The 17,022-nt window shown below is 44.2% G+C and overlaps 1 protein-coding gene across 2 annotated transcripts in view; it reads left to right on the forward strand.

Moving 5' to 3' along the window:
- The window catches only part of LOC309397824 (pre-mRNA 3'-end-processing factor FIP1-like), a 40,571-nt gene that overhangs the window by 3,989 nt on the left and 19,560 nt on the right, over nucleotides 1–17,022 (forward strand). For both annotated transcript variants that reach the window (XR_014176317.1, XM_081964189.1), the window contains exons 2-9: nucleotides 3,645–3,681; nucleotides 4,693–4,774; nucleotides 5,870–5,988; nucleotides 6,835–6,893; nucleotides 7,351–7,461; nucleotides 10,515–10,645; nucleotides 13,206–13,330; nucleotides 14,451–14,556. Coding sequence is in view for 1 of the 2 variants with exons in the window: in XM_081964189.1 (XP_081820315.1) it covers nucleotides 3,645–3,681; nucleotides 4,693–4,774; nucleotides 5,870–5,988; nucleotides 6,835–6,893; nucleotides 7,351–7,461; nucleotides 10,515–10,645; nucleotides 13,206–13,330; nucleotides 14,451–14,556 (770 nt within the window). In the remaining variant the exon portion in view is untranslated. The remainder of the gene's footprint in view (nucleotides 1–3,644; nucleotides 3,682–4,692; nucleotides 4,775–5,869; nucleotides 5,989–6,834; nucleotides 6,894–7,350; nucleotides 7,462–10,514; nucleotides 10,646–13,205; nucleotides 13,331–14,450; nucleotides 14,557–17,022) is intronic.

Here is a 17,022-nt window from a genome sequence, read left to right on the forward strand (position 1 = left end):
GCAAATTCCACTAGTAGCCTTGGGTGTGAACGTTCAGAAGCCGCCTTGTGGATCCTTCTCTGCAGATCCAGTTGAGTTAGAGCTGCAGAGCTAAACAAACATGGATAAAATTGGGTCATGGAATCAGGTTACGCAGGATGCTAGGCTAAGGAACATGTTGCAGGCACTTCTCAATTTTTCTGGGGTTTTGTTTTGTTTCTAAAAGGATCTATGCAATGGCTGTGTTTAATCAATAGGCAGATTATCTAAGAACATAGATAACAAATTAATGTGGGAGATCAGATTTTACTTTCTTAAGGTTGGGAGTTGACACGTATGCTTGTCTAAATGTTTAAACTGCTTTAGTTCCTAGATAATACAGTGATAAAGAATAACAGAATAGAATAACAGAATACAGAGTTGGAAGGGACCTTGGAGGTCTTATAGTCCAACCCCCTGCACAATACCATTCCCTACAAAGGCTGTCCAGTCTCTTCTTAAAAACCTCCAGTGTTGGAGCGTTCCCAACTTCTGAAGGCAATTTGTTCCACTGATTAATTGTTCTAACTTAGGAAATTTCTCCTTAGTTCTACGTTGCTTCCCTCCTTGATTAGTTTCCATCCATTGTTTCTTGTCCTGCCTTCGGGTGCTTTGGAGAATAGCTTGACCCCCTCTTCTCTGTGACAGCCCCTTAGATTGGAACACAGCTATCATGTCACCCCAGTCCTTTTCTCCCTTAAACTGGACCTACCCAGTTCCTGCAACTCATTCCTTACATGTTTTAGCCTCCAGCTCCCCAGTCATCTTTGTTGTTCTTCTCTGCACTCTTTCTGGAGTCTCAACATTTTTTTAATGTTGCGGCAACGAAAACAATATTCCAAGTGTGATCCTACGAAGGCATAAAGTGGTATTAACACTTGATGCGTTCTTGATTCTGTCCCTCTGTGAATGCAGTTTGGGACTACATTGGCTTTTTTAGCTGCTGCAGCAGCAGAGGGCTGGCTCATACTTAAGTGATTGTCCACTCCAAGATCCTTTTCACAGTTACTGGTATTGAGTCAGGGGAACAAGAATGACATGTGGCTGCATCTGCCCCTTTCAGGAAAAAACCCGTCTTCATATTACATTTTAAACTGCCAACTCTTACCTATCCATCAGGCGTCTCAGCAAGACATAAAGTCTTCATCAGTCTATATTTTGGGTTTCCTGGCAGTCATCAAGACTGACTTTTATGCTCTATTTTTTAGCAATATTATTTCAGACTTTAAAACTGTTGGTGTGATGATACTCCCTAGTTAGCCAGGTGTTTTACATATATACCAACAAAAAGCTGTCCAGTTTTGTTTCCTTAGGTCATGTAAAACATAACTCTTGGATGGTATCAAAAGGAACATTCTGGGGACCTTTAGAACCTTACTTGGATAAATAGGGTTTTTCCCCCTTTTCTAATATGTTTAGGTTATTATAGTGGCGCAGTGTTGAAGCCTATTGGTTCCAGGTCTCTATTAAAAGAATACTAAGAACTGAGTCTTCAGGCCATGTGTTACTCTTGAGAAGATGCAACCTGCTCTTTGGATTTGCACAGGTGCCACCGTGCAGAGTGCAGAGTCTCCCTCCTTTTTTATTTGAAGCAGAAATGCTTTAAATAAACAAAGATCAGTAATTGAACACAGGATGAATTAATGGCAAATCTCTCCAGTGAACTGTTTAAACAGGCACAGCACTTAAGGAGGGAGGCACATGATGTATAGAGGAAGTGAACTGTCATACATGCCATCACAATCAAGAGGTGATTTTTTAAATACTTTATACTTTCTTTATACTAAGAAAAATGCCACTTCCTTGGCATCTGGCTTGATTGGAACTGTTGCTATTATCCCAGTATAGTAAATTTGAATTTTATGCTTGCCGTACCAGGATTAGTGGAGGTATGGTGTTGCTCCTCCAAGTTCCCCGATTAGAGTATTGTTGCCTGCTTGATAATTCAGTGTTGGTCCCTGCTTAGCTGTTTATCTCTATGGGTCTATTGTGTCAGTCATCCATAGACACAAAGACACAATAAACATGTGTCAGACATCCATAGAAATACAGACAAAATAAAATAAATGTGTTGGCCATTAATAGATACATAAACACAATAAACATGTAGAAGCCACCGCATAGACAGGGGGGGTCTAGGACAACCCATTGCGGCTAACTTGCTGCAGCCACCTTGCTGCGGGACAATTTAAAACTGTATTAATAATTTCATTCAGTTCCATCAAAATTAATTTAACTTCAGTTCAATGTCCTGCAGCGAATTGGCCATGGCAAGTTGTCCCATTCTGTAAACAGAGATAAGCCACATTTACACAGCATTTAAAAGAGACAATAATAAGTAAGAAGGTAACAAAAAGAACTCAAAAAGAACAGAACACATCCTCTCCCACAGACAAGACCCAGAGAAGCAGGAATTAACACAGACAATCAACCCAGCAGAAAACAGTATCTTAATTAAGGAACTACCACAGGGAAACCTACCCTTTCACCAACACCGCCAGGGTAAGCTGCTGTATATAAACAGGCAGCAAACCCTACACTCGCTTGCACTGATGTTGTTACCTAGTTGGATAATGAAATGTCTGCAAGAAAACCACCAAGCTCAGAGAGCACCAAGGACTCCACAGCTCAACCCTGAGCTACAAACATTATCTTCTATTTTGCAAAAGCTTTAAAGAGTTTCTATTGCACAGAGAGAAGGGGGGGATTACTAGGCCCACATGAGTGAGATCCATTTGCATAAACATAAATTATACAGCCAGCCTGCTAATATCAGAATAGGCCACAGATCATGTGCATCTTCTTTGCCCAGGAAATGTGATGCAGGAAAGACTTGGAATGTGGCTTCCTCCCTGATTTCTAAATAAAAATAATTATGAATGAGCTGTCTGAAGGGTGACTCCTTACCAACCCTCAGAGTCAGTGGAGTCCAGGCACAGGTTCAGAAGGATGATGGGTTTTGTTGCACTGGCTGCAGAAAACTTCCCTGACTGCCCATTTGGAAATCCTGCAGTTGGAAGATCCTCAATTCAGATTTCCAAATTAAAGCATCCCCTACAGAAAGATGTCCAGTCTCTGTTCAAAAGGGACCCGATGGCTTTGCTTGGCCACTGCTTCTACTGCCAAATTGCTCTCCTCACTTATCCTTGGAATGTTTTTCCCATATTCAGTTGGCATTTACTTTCTTGCAAATTGAGAGCCTTCTGTCTCCTGATCTGGGATGATCTGGATGTTTGGAAATCCTGGAGGTTGTAAATACAACAAAATATTTTGGAGAAAGCAACAGCAAAACACTTCTATGTGGCTGCCAAGAAAACTCCATGGAAAATTCCTGGTCATCAGAATTGAGTCAACTTAAAGGCGACTCCAAGAAGGATTGGTGCTTGGGTGTCAATGTAGTTAGAAGGAGAGAGACATAAGCTAGGAAGAGATGGAGTACAGGGACAGTCTAGGAAAGCAATTGTTCCTTCTCGCTCATTTTTTTGTCCACATCCCACCACCCTTCCATATCCCATCGGAACTGGTCAATAGGAACACCTCATAAGACTACACTGAGTTCTTTTTTACAAATGTTGAATGATTTATCTTTGCCTTTAATTAGTATTTGTCTTTCTCTCCATTTTCAGATGACAATGGAAAGGCAGAAGATGGACCAATATCTGGGTAAATATCCAGTTTTTTCATTTAGAACCAAACATATTTAGGTCAGGTGGCCACAGCCTTCTGTCCCATGATGCTCTTCAGATCTCTTGGGCTTCAAATCTCCATAACAGCCAGCAAGCTTTTGTCATCAACATCATAGCATATAACATGTACAGTATATACCGTATATACTTGAGTATAAGCCGACTCGAGTATAAGCCGAGACCCCTAATTTTACCCCAAAAAACTGGAAAAAATTATTGACTCGAGTATAAGCCGAGGCTGGGAAATGCAGCAGCTCACGGTAAATTGGAAAATTGGAAAATTGGAAGCTTCAGCTATTTCGAGAGAACGCGGGGGAGAAATAACTATTTCTAGAACACAAGAAACAGGCCCAAAAAGTGGGCTGAAAAATTCGGCTTATACTCAAGTATATACGGTATATAAATGCTACATTTCTATATAATACTATATAATGTTTCTGGAGCATATCAAGTTACGGAGGTAATTGATGTTACATCAAGTTAATTTTATTACATTATATTTACATTACCTTAGATTAAATTAATGTTAAGTTGCATTAATTGTAAAAGCATTTGTAGTTCTAAATTCTGTTTTAGTCATGTATGTATGTATGTATGTATGTATGTATGTATGTATGTATGTATGTATTGACCAGGAACAGGCTTGCTTCCTGACTGCCTGCTTAGCTGACTTGGGCTTTTCTAAAAAAGAAGATGGGATAGGAATTCGTGAAAGCAACGCAAAGTCAGCCAGGTAGTTGGAAAGCCAGTCTGTTCCTGGTCAGCCAAGCCCCTTCATCGCTCCATGGATACCTTGAGCTTTAAGTCCAGGGCCCTGCTCAGTTCTGGCTGCAGTTGAGCATGCCAAGAATAACCCTGGATATTGACATCTGCATAGAAAGGAATACTTTGCATGCTGGAGGGTCAGTTGTCCTACTGATTGACCAATGTAATCTGTATTTTATTGGGTGGAGAAACTTGCCCTTATTGTTGTGTTTACATTTATCAGACACAACGAATCTCATCCATTGCAAGACATTCCTAAGGAGACCAGGATTGTTATCAGTGAAGACCAAGAACTGTTGCAGCAAGTAAGTGATGGTCCTCAAATAGAAAGTCCGCACAGCCTTTCCCAATCATGCGTCTGGCAAATGTGTTGGACTTCATTCCCAGTCCTGTCCAGCATAGACAATCACTGGGCATTTTCCTGTCAAGGTCTGGCTACATTCACAGGAGAAATCCATAGAGAGTTTTGTCACAGATGGGCAGAGCTCACACTAACAATAGTTGGGACCCACCTCTTCAAGTCCTGCTTTGCTGCCTCACTCTGGCAAGAGTTGGGGTGTTCCTGGGAGAGATGAGCAGACATGGGAGGGTCAAGCTGAAGTAGAGGAAGAAAGTCATCCAGCTCCCACTATTTGGTCTTGAGCACATGGCCATCATCCTCACTCAGAACATCAAAGGTTATTTTGACGTCATGAAGTCATTGATAGATGCCACGCAAGTCTATGACTGTAATACATATATGAACGATTGATAATTGATAGAAAACCAGAGAAACCATGGATTGGATTGGATTGAAAGAAGTAATTAAGGATAACTGTGAAAAGATATGGCTGAAGAGGAAAACTGGATTTTAGAACAAACCATGGAAACTGACGGGAAGGGAAGGGGAAAAACCAAAACCTTCTGAAATGCAATTAGCCAAGAGTTCCAGAGACAAGAAGTAGTGTTACAACAACTGCTGTAAAGGCACTAAAGGTAGAAAAACATTGAAAAAGAAGAAACATCTTCCAAAAGATCTCTGAAGTTCAAATTACCTTCCTTGGGAGGGATTAATGGAAGGCCTGTCTCTCTGGAGAAGGTTCTGAGGCTCAGGAGGAGGGAAGGAAGCAGAAGAGGAGCAGAGAGGTTCATCAGCCGAAATACAACGGTGTGGGGGCGTTGCTGGAAGACCTGGAGGAAAAAGCTTAGGGACAGAGTGTCATGGAGAAAAAGTTGTCTCTCTGGTTGGCAACAGTCAACACTAATCTGATAATACATAATCAGGTGGGATCCAAGTCCAAATTAGATGGAGCTCCCTGTACTCTTTTCTTTCTTTCTCACGTTCTCTTTTGTTCCTCGTGACAACTCACCTAAACCGGATGTAGTTTCTCATGCTGGACATGTTACTGTCTTTGCTGTAGCTCATCCCAAGTGGGGAAGATGAGGAGGAGGAGGAGGAGGAGGAGGAGGAGAGCGACAGTGATGATGATGACATTCGAGTCACGATTGGCAATATCAAGACTGGAGCCCCATCTTATATGTATGTGCCACACCCTCTGCCAAATCCTATCCTTTGCTTAGTCACGCATGTTTTGTGAGATCAATGATGTTTTACTTGTTTATTTTATGTTTATCCTGCCTGTTTTTTTTTATAAATGACTCAAGGAGGTGGACATGTCTAATATTCCTTCCTCCTCCTGTTTTCCCCACAACAACAACCCTGTAAGGTGGATTGGGCTAAGAGAGACTTGACTGGCCCCAAATCACCCAGATGCCTTTCGTGCCTGAGGTAGTAGTAGTAGAACTCAACCATCTCCTGATGATGGACTCAAGGTCACCCAGCTATTTTTCACGCCTAAGGTGGGACCAGAACTCACGGTCTCTTGGTGATTGGCCAAAGTCACCCAATTGGCTTTCATGCTTAAAACAGGACTAGAACTCGCCATCTCCTGGTGACTGACCCAAAGTCCCCAATCAGTTTTTCATGTTTAAGGTAAGACTGGAATTCGCCATTTTCTGGTTTCCAGCTGATCAAATTTCTGCTGGATGTTCAAAGTTATTGAAACAGCTTTCGGTTAAACCAGAGTGACTCAACCTGACACCATCCAGATGGGCAGGACTTCCACTCCCATCATTCCCCAAGAGCCAGTTAGAATGGCGGGGAGGGCGCTACCAGCCCAGCAGTGTTGTTTCTGCAAAGAAGGCTCCACTTGTCTCTTCTCCTGGGTCAGCCTGTCCGTTCAGCAGATTTTTGGAACTACCCAGAGATGTTTTTCATGCTGTTATTTTTTTATTTGTGCTGGTTTAAGGCCCTGATAAAGATGATTGGAGGCAAGCCCTGTATAGATTGCCCAGAAGCTGCAGATCTGTCTTCATTCTCTCTTAGGGGGACTCCGATGAACCTGAATCTAAAAACGGGTCGAGGCTACGGAGCACCAGGCTCAGGTATGAGTGGAGCTTTATTTTCGGTTGTCTTTTTTCCTTTGGGCAAACGAATGTGTTATTCTGAATTAATATTCAATACAATCAAAACGGCATGTAAGCCTATCTCAGACCATATCAGGCTTTGTAACATATGTTATTAATTAATTAGGCCTATTTAATTAGCATTCTGACTCTCTTCTTTCCTTCCCTGCTTCCTTTTCCTTTCCTATTTCCTTCCTTCCTTCCTTCCTTGCCTCTGCTTTGCCACTGTTTTCTCCTTGGAGCAAAACAATGTATTGTGTTGAGAAAGACCCACTCAAACAAAGCTGTTTTATTTGCAAATGGGCAGAACTCAGGAGCTGAAGCTAAATTTATCCAGGAAGAGGTTTATCTTTTTTTGGAGTTGCCATTTCCTCTCCCTGGGAACAGCTCCGCCGTCTGCCTTCAGCACTAACCGCCTGCTTTCCTTCCTTCAAAGCCAAGTCGCAGCCTAAAGGTATTGATTTAGAGGCTTCGGGGAATATTAACGGCTTGCCAGTAATCGAGGTGGATTTAGAATCGTTTGAAGACAAACCATGGAGGAAACCAGGTGGGGCCTCAAAGTTTCTTGTGGTAAATATGATCAATGGCTTTCTTCCCCCTCCCTCCCCCCTGGGATTTGGTTTGGTTTGACCCGGCATCACCAGTCCTTGATGCGGAGAGGTGGGGCAGGTGGATTCAGCCTGCAGTTTATGGGCCTGCTCTCCATAATGTGGTGCGATGAAATCTAAGAGCAGCACTATCGTTTTGGAAATGGGGAGATCTTTTTCTGTCGGTTCGCTTGGGGTTGGATAAATGGGGTCCTTGCGGATTTTACTCCGCTAGTCATTGCTGGCGCTCGGGGGCGCTGCTCATCTCCGTTTCAAGGCCATTGAGCCAGTGCTGTCCGAATGTGGCCAGCACGACCTCACAGAGCACTGTTACCTTCCCACTGAAGTGGTACCTATTTATCTACTTGCATTTGTATGCTAGGTTGGCAGGAGCTGGAGCAAGGACGGGAGCTCACCCTGTCATGTGGTGCTCGGGTCTCGAACCTGGGCTGCTGTCTTTCCAGCCAACAAACCCAGCGTCTTAACCGCTGAGCGAGCCCGCTGCTCCTTGGGGTTGGACAGCTCAGCTCAGTCAGGGATGGGCTTTTTAATCCTTGTAGCTCAGCCTCTGAGCTTTGCCTCCCTATTTTCAGATAGTGTCATACAGATACTTTCTCCTGGCTTTTTTTCTTGTTTTTCCTCCTTTAGAGACTGAAATGAGGATAACGTTGAGGAAGAGGAGGAAGAGCCTCATAGGAGAGAAATCTGAGTCCAAACCAAAAGTGGAATTGCAGAGAGTCTTAGACAGGGACACCCCCCCGCCCCCTCGTCCTCTTGAATATGAACACATGAGGGGGGAGGTACCTTTAAAGTTGCAAGATTGATGTACTTTTGAGGTAGACCCGTCAGGCTTCAAAGCAAGAATGACACACAGTAATTCTTCCAAGCTGTGTTCTTTATTATTTTCACACCTATAGACTAAATCTTGGCAGACTCAGCCTAGAGACCATGCATGAGAGAAAGATGGTGAAGACTAGAGCCCCCCCCCCCCCCATAGCTCACAGAGTATATTGTAGATGCGGATGAAAGTAGATGCATGATCTCTAGCCTGAGTTGCCTCTTCCACTTCTGGAATAAATTCCCTTCCTCCTAGGGACCCCCCCTCCTCACTACATTTCATCACCCCATTTGTGGACGCCCAAAACCCTCCAGCCATCATGTGTGGACTTCAGCTCCTAGAATTCCACAGTCCGCCTGGGTCAGGCTGAACACCACCTTTCCAGGCTGAGAGATTTATTGTTTTCATACCTACAGACCAAATTCTTGGCAGACTGAGGACTTTCTGCATCTGCAATATATTCTGGGAACTGTTAAGGAGAGGCTGCCTTCACCCTCTTTCTCTGACACATGATCTCCACACCGAGTTTGCCTCTTCCTCCTCTGGAATCAATCCCCTCCCTCCTGGGAACCCCCCTCCTCACCACGTTCCATCACAGGTTCAGACTGGAACATGGAAGAGATGAATACTAAATCTACTTTTAGTATAGACCCTGGCCACTCTCCATGTGTCTCCCTCTCCTTTCCTTTCTCCTAAACAGAACTAGGGAGGGTCCAGCCTGAGACGCTTTCTCAAATTACCTTCCTGCTTTGGACTCAGATTTCTCTTGTCTAACTTGCATGGCTTCCTCCTCGGAAGGTTATGCTCGCAGCCCTTACAGAAACAGATCTTGTTGGTGGAAATTTTTTTTTCCCAAAGGGAATTCCAGAGAAAACATCTTGCTTGGAGTGTGGGGTTTTTGCCTCTGTGGCTTCCTCCACTCCAGGGGTCTCCAAACTTGGCAACTTTAAGACTTCTGGACTTCAACTCCCAGAATTCCCCCAGCCAGTTATTTTTCTCAGCTCTGTTGTCATTTGAAACAGTCATTAAACGAATGGTTCTAAGTGGAGGACCACCTGTACAAACTCTGCCTGATTTGTAACCACGATTTGTGTACCTGCTTTGAATCCTAGTTTCAGCTATCATGGTTACAAACTGCCTTGCGGCAATTGAAGATGGATGCCATTCAGATATTCACTAGTTTTCTTTGGGATTATTGCCATTAGCATGTGTGTGTGTGTGTGTGTGTGTGTTCATATTCTAAATATATTTCACCATAAATGTTCCCAGATTTCAGGACCTTGAGAATGTTTAAAAGACGCTTTTCACTTTCTACGAGCTGAAAGAACCCTTTTCGTCTCACAGTCGCCAACTAAAGAAAAAAATGGTGGCCTCACCCACTCTTGGGGGTTCTCTGGTTTGTGGGCCACAAAAATGTGTTGGGCTTGTATGTGGCCTGTAGACCAGGACTCATGAAGGTAACCAGGTGATCTTCAGCCTCCACAGGACCAGATGAAAATGTATGGTGGTAACAGAAGATGGAAACTATCCTTCAGTAAGATTTGGAGTGTTAAACATTTCCACTCCTGGAAAAAAAGAAAACCTTGTACTTGTGTTTAACTGTAGCCACAGCTGGCCCCCGTTTTGGTGAAATATGACCGCAGAGATAATTTGCAATAATGAAAAAGGTCATTAAAATTTCCCGTGAGACATCAGAAGACAGAGAGAGTCTACCTATGTGGGAGAATGAGGTGGAGGCCAGAAGGACAAGTTCTTGAATATTCTCCAGATCATCTTTTATGATTTACTTCAACTACGGAAGAGGTCTCCAAACTTGGCAACTTTAAGATTTATGGACTTCAACTCCCAGAATTCCCTAGCCAGCCATGAGTTGAAGTCCACAAGCCTTAAGGTTGCCAAGTTTGGAGATCCCTGAACTAGGTGTGTCCTATGCCAGCGTCTCCTGGCGGTTCTTCTTTTCTTCTTTCTGGTAACTTTTATTTATTTTTAGTGGAGGAATCCCGAAAGAAGATTTCTCTGCTGCAAAAAGAAGTTGCTCCAAGCCACTGTTCCACTTCACACACACACACACACACACACACACACACACACACACACACCCAGAGAGTTCCTTCTGCCGGGAGAGCTGGCTTTCCCCGGAGAGCCTTTTCGTTAACCCGTTTCGTTTCTTTCCAGGGGCCGATCTTTCCGATTATTTCAACTACGGGTTCAACGAGGAAACGTGGAAAGCCTACTGTGAAAAGCAGCGCCGGCTTCAGCTTGGCCTGGAGCCTTCGGTCCCCATCTGCACCGAGAACAAGATCACGGTAAAAGGCAGAGCTGGGAGATTGGTTCCTTCCAGGCGCCTTGCTTCCCAAGGAAGGCAGCCACCTGCACGGGCTTGGAATGGCTGGGGGACGCAAAGGCTGTAATAATGCACAGGTAATCCTCGACTTACAACTGTTCGTTTAATGACCATTCAAAGTTGCAATGTCACCGAAAAAAAGTGACTTATGACCATTTTTCACCCTTAACGACCATTTCAGCATCTGGATGCTGGGCAACTGACTCATATTTATGACGGTTCCAGCGTCCCAAGGTCATGCGACTTTTGTGATGTTCTTATAAGCGAACTCAATGAGGGAGCCCGATTTACTTAACAACCAGGTTACTAACTTAACAACTGCAGCCATTCACTTAAAAACAGAGGCAAGAAAGGTCGTAAAATAGGACAAAATTCAATTAACAAACGTTTCACTTAGCAATGGAAATGTTGGGCTCAATTATGGTCGTAAGTCAAGGATTACCTGTACAAGAACGTCCAAAAGGCAGTACATTGCTTCTAGCCTTCTGTGCTTCCCTGGACCAAACCACAAGCAAACTTAAGATGCCTGGACTCAAATTCCCAGAATTCCCCAGTTAACTTCTGGGAGTAGAAATCCACCCATCTCAAAGCAAGCTGGCTAGGGAATTCTGGGAGTTTGAAGTCCACACATATTAAAGCTGCTAAGATTAAAAAGCACTAAACGTTTGCCTCCTGTATTAAGATGTAGAGTTAGGATTATCATCTGTTCGCACAGTAGAAAACTGGATGGAAAGACTGATGGGTCCCCCGAGAGAGCAAAATTATTTCTTTCAGTCAGAGAAAAGACGATATCCAGCTTTGTGTTCGAGATAGAAAACAGTGAAATCTTAACTCTGGAATATGCCAATTAGATTAGTCATTGTTATAGAAATGGCTGGTATCTACCAAGAGTGTGAAGATAAAAAATATTGTATTCTACTGTGCTGAAAAAAGTTTGAAGTTATTGCTTTTCTTTTCCTTTCCCCCCTTATCTTATACTTTGCCTTCCTTTTCCTTTCCCATTTCCCTACCATCTTATTTTCATTTGTATTTTGTACTATGTTAACCTTAATTAAAAACAATAAAAACCAGAATGTACAGTTTGAAAAATTCAGTGGGCCATCTCTTGCGCTTTCCAAAGAAGACTTGGCAAAGGGCTAGGTATAAAAAGATGTGAGGGCTTTTCAGTCCGATAGAAATAGCTAGCGTGTGAACACAGAAAGCTCAGGAGTTCCAGATCAAAAATTAGACCCATCTGCATCCCTTTGGCAACAGATCCTAACCCCTCTCCACTTTAAGGTGCTTTATAAAGACAATCCTCGACATACGACCACAATTGAGATCAGATTTTCCACTGTTAAGTGAGTCACAACCAACTTTATGACCTTTTACCACGGTTGTTAAACAAATGGTTTGCAATTGTTAAGTGAATCTGGTTTTCCCCACTGACTTTGCTTGTTGGAAACTGGGAAAATCCCAGATGGCCACCAGGCACCCCAGGACGCCACAACCATCGTCTATACAGGTAGTCCTCGTCCTACAACGGTTCATTTAGTGACTGCATTTACAACGGCAATGAAAAAGTGACTTATGACTGTTTTTCACATTTACGACCATTGCAGCATCTGGATGGTTGCCTGATTAAAGTTCAAATGCTTGGCAACTGACTCATGTTTATGACGGCTGCCTGTCCCAGACTCATGTGATCCCCTTTTGTGACCTCAACGGGGAAGCCTGATTCATTTAGCAACTTTGTTAACTAACTTAACAACTGCAGTCTTGACAACTGTGCCGAGAAAGTTCCTAAAATGAGGCAAAACGCACATAGCAACTGTCTCACTTAGAAACAGAAATTGTGGACTCCTTTGGGGTCATAAATCGAGGACTACCTGTATATGCCAATGGCCAAGTGCCCAAATTTCTGACCACTTGACTGTGGGGAAGCTGCAGTGGTGGTTGGGGTGAGGGTCCTGCTTCTCCAACTAGCTTTTTCAGTCCAGCTTCCTCTGAAGGAGCCTCTTGGATAAGCAGCAAAAGGTTTCAGACCAAAAAAGAAAAGAAGTCCAGTCACCAGAACTCCGCTTCCAAATGGTTGTAGGTCACTTTTTAAACTTCCGATGTAGTTTCAAATTGTCGCTAAACGAATGGTTGCAAGTCAAGGGCCAACTGTGACTGTGATGGTGGGGGTGGGGGCGGCTGCAGAGAAGAATTCCATCTCCTGGAGAGGAGGAGGAGGAGGAGGAGGAGGAGGAGGAGGAGGAGGGGGAGGAGGAGGAGGGGAAGGAAGAGGAGGAGGAGGAGGAGGAGGAGGAGGGGGAGGAAGAGGGGGGGAAGAGGAGGAGGAGGAGGAGGAGGAGGAGGAGGAGGAGGGGGAGGAAGAGGGGGGGGAAGAGGAGGAGGAGGGGGTGTTGCTGAATCTCTCCATTTGAAGCTGACCCCTTCAGTTAGTGAAAAACGGATGATTTCAGTGGGAGGATAAGGGAAAAGACCTCTGATTTCAAAGCTGGTCTTGGCACTGCAATGCTTTTTGTTTTGTTTTTAAGGTTCAACAAGGAAGAACCGGCAATGCCGAGAAGGAACCCGAGAATAACATCATCAAGATGGATTTTAAAACTGATTTTGTTGCCCTCGTTGGCGGAAGGATAAAAGCTGGACCTCCTCCAAACAGGTACGGAAGGGAGACATCTGTCTTTTTGAGAGCTTTTTGCTTTCTCGAGGGTTTGAAGCCTTTGTCTCCAGCTTCCTTATTTGCAGGATTTTCAGCAGCTTAAAGTACCCCATGAATTGTCTCAGCACCCTGAACTTCTCCAGATGAAGGGATCTTAAGCTTCCAGGCAAAGAAGAATTCAGGGAAGGCCAGACCCATCCCATCCAGGGAAGACTGATCTAGATGGACACCCAGAGCAAATATGGTTCATTCCCAGGCACCCTGCAGATAGTTCAGACTCTAAAGCAATCTTACTTCGTCAATCTTAGAAAGTTTAGGATGCATGGGCTGCAACTCCCAGAATGCCCCAGCATTCGGCCTTGCTGAAGTTGCTGAGTTGAAGCCCGTGCATCTTAAACTTGTCCAGATTGACAACCGCTGCTCTAAAGAAAGGATAGGCAGCTTTGGAGATGGGGACCCTTTGGAGGGTTGAATGCAGTTGCAGGGAGGGTCCCAAGGAGACATCGAATCCCCAAATGGCTGCCGGAGTAAGCATGGCTGTCCCAAAACACCCCTCATCAGAGGAGAAATGGTCCCAGAGGTAACTCTCAATGCGGATCATAGAGGCCTAGAGGCACTGAAATAAATAGATGTATTATTATTATTTTTTAAAAAAAAACTAAGGAAGGAGAAGGAGGCTGGTGGACACCAGGAAAGCTTTGTGGGATGGCGGCTGGTGTTGGGTGCAAATCCAAGATATCATGTTGCACACCTCTGCATTACGTTTCTGGAACATTTTGAACCCGTGAGCAATGTCACAAGCAGTTTCCTGCTAGATAAAGTATTGTAACGCTCCTGTCTCTAGGATAGCATATAATAACGTCCCAAAAAGCAAGATGCAGGTCAATTTCTGATGGTTGTTTTTTATAGTAAATTCTGCTTTATGGAGCTTTAACTATTTGGGAAGCAAATGCCCACAACATTGCACAAAAGAAATTTGAGAGTTAATGTATTGGAACTTAAGTTATCATCACACAGTGTGTTGATGGCATCCATTACTCCAGGGATGAGCTGCGTTGCAGGAAGAACAATGTGATCAAGATCAGCTGCTGAGGCTGAATGGGTCTTCTTTTGGAAACAGGAAACTGGGCGGGACAATCGACGTGATTGGTGGACAGGCTGGCACCATCCGGAGGGTGGAAGGAAGGCGGCGTGATAAACACGCCTCTGAAGAAAATCCCATTCAGGTGAGAACTGAAAAGGGGACCTCAGGCCTTGCACGCTCTTAGCTTCCAATCCAGATTAGACGTTCCAGATTGGGATAAGACCACACTTGGGACAGTGTAGCCATTTCTAGTCACCACAATATACAGTAAAAAAGATGCTGAGACCCTAGAAAGCGTGCAGAAAAGAGCAACAAAGATGATAAGGCATCTGGAGGCTAAATTGTATGATGAACGGTTGAGGAAGCTGCTGTAAGTTCTGTATTTTTCGGAGTATAAGGCACTCCGAAGTATAAGAGGCACCTAGCTTTTGGGGAGAAAAACAAGGGGAAAATTTTTGCTTCTGCCTCCCAGCAATTTGCCTCCTTGCAACAAGCAGAAAACAGTACAGACAATATACACCGTTTGTAGTGTTACATTTCAGACTATACTTGTACAGATGCTGTTAAAATTGATGGGGCTTTCTGGACCTATACATTATTCTCTGCTATTTAAAAGGAGATACAATAGCACTGGGCCTCTTCAGATCAAGCATTTATTTTAAAAAGCTTCTTCATTTTGTTAAGTTGTCTAGAACAGTGGTGGGCAACCTTTTTTTTCAACTGAGCCAAATCTCGCCAAAACCACGATTGAAATTTATTTTGAGAGCCACATTTTTAAAACCGAAAATACATAGGATGGTACACTGTTTTTAGTTTCAATAAACTCTGGCATTTGAAGCACGCAAGTCTTAAAGCTGTCAAGTTACAAGATCCTTGCATCCCTAACCCTTTAGGAAAAAAAACCCAAGGGGTCTTCAAACCTGACAGCTTTAAGACTTGTGGACTTCAACTCCCAGAATTCCTCCTCCAGTCATGTTGGCTCAGGAACTCTGGCATTGAAGTGTGCAAGTCTTAAAGCTGTCAAGTTGCAAGACCCTTGCACCCCTAACCCTTTAGAAAAAAAAAACCAGGGTCTTCAAACCTGACAGCTTGAAGACTTGTGGACTTCAACTCCCAGAATTCTGAGAATTGAAGTCCACCAAGGGTATCAATCATATTAGCCCAGGGATCTGCAAAATTGGCTCTTAAGACTGGTGGACTTCAACTCCCAGAATTCTGAGAATTGAAGTCCACCAGTCTTAAAACAGCCAACTTTGCAGACCTCTGTGTTAGCCCAAAGCCTGGCGCTGGGCGGGCCTTGCTCCCCCATTGGTGGAGCCCCAAGAAGCGAGGAGGCAGAAAAAGAAACGGAGGCCAAGGAGCTTCCCCCCCCCGCCCCCTCCCAGCAAAAATCTAACCGGGGAGCCGGGCGGGCAGTAGCAAATTAGCCGATCACGCCGCGTGGGCAGTAGCAAATTAACCGATCACGCGGCATTTGCTACTGCCCGCCCGGCTCCCCGGTTAGATTTTTGCTGGGAGGGGGCGGGGGGAAGCTCCTTGACCTCCGTTTCTTTTTCTGCCTCCTCGCTTCTCGTCCCTGCCTGACTTCAGGATCCTCCCTAATCATTGTGGGTCGAAAAGAAAAAAGAAAAAGGGGCGCTTGTTTTGAAGTGCCCGAGAGGAGGGAGGGGAGCGGGCGCCCGGCACACAGAAGAGCCGCATTAAAGTGTGTAAAGAGCTGCATGTGGCTCGCGAGCCGCGGCTTGCCGACCACTGGTCTAGAACAATAATAAAGGAGTCTTTAAAAAATAAGTCTAATAATTTGAACATTCTATAGTCATTTATAGTTATTGACCTACTTCCTTGCAGCAAACAGCCTGATTAGCACAAGAAAAAAAAATCTGCCTCTGCCTCCCAGCAATTTGCCTCGCGGAGCAAACAGCAAGTTTCATTTTCAATTTCAGCATGGGCCTAAAGCATGGGATCATCAGCTGTTTCAGGCTGCAAGGATTGCTATAGCCTATTGCAGCTTCCACAAGCCCCATTTTCCCCATTTGCTGCAAGGAGGTAAATTGCTGGGAGGCAGAGGCCAAAGGGTGGGGGACGGTGGGTGTGTGGGGCTACATTCAGTGTATAAGATGCACCCCAATTTTCACCCTCCCTTAGGGGAGAAAAAGGTGTGTCTTATACTCCGAAAAATACGGTTTGTCTAGTCTAACAAAGAAGAGGATCAAAATGCCTTTTGATTCATGGGGTATATTCATATCTATGCAGATAGTTACTTTAGTGTGGCAAGATTCTGCCTGTAGGCAAGTAAAGTCTAACAAAGAGAAGGACCAGGGGTGACTGATAGCAGCTCCCAATATATGAGGAGCTGCCACAGAGAGGAGGACATCAACCAATTCTCCAAAGCATCTGAAGCAGGATAAGAAGTAACGGGTGGAAGATTGTGAAAGAAAGATTCAACCTAGAAGTAAGGAGAAATTTCCTGACACGGAGAACCATTGGAATGGCTTGTCTCAAAAAGTGGTGGGTGTTTCATCACAGAAGGTTTTTAAGGAGAAATTGGACAGCCATTTGCCTGAAAAGGTGTAAGGTCTCCTGCTTGAGCAAGGGGTTAGACTAGAAG

The sequence above is a fragment of the Natrix helvetica genome (genome assembly GCF_964273705.1).
Source record: "Natrix helvetica genome assembly, chromosome: 11".
NCBI classification, from domain to species: domain Eukaryota; kingdom Metazoa; phylum Chordata; class Lepidosauria; order Squamata; family Natricidae; genus Natrix; species Natrix helvetica.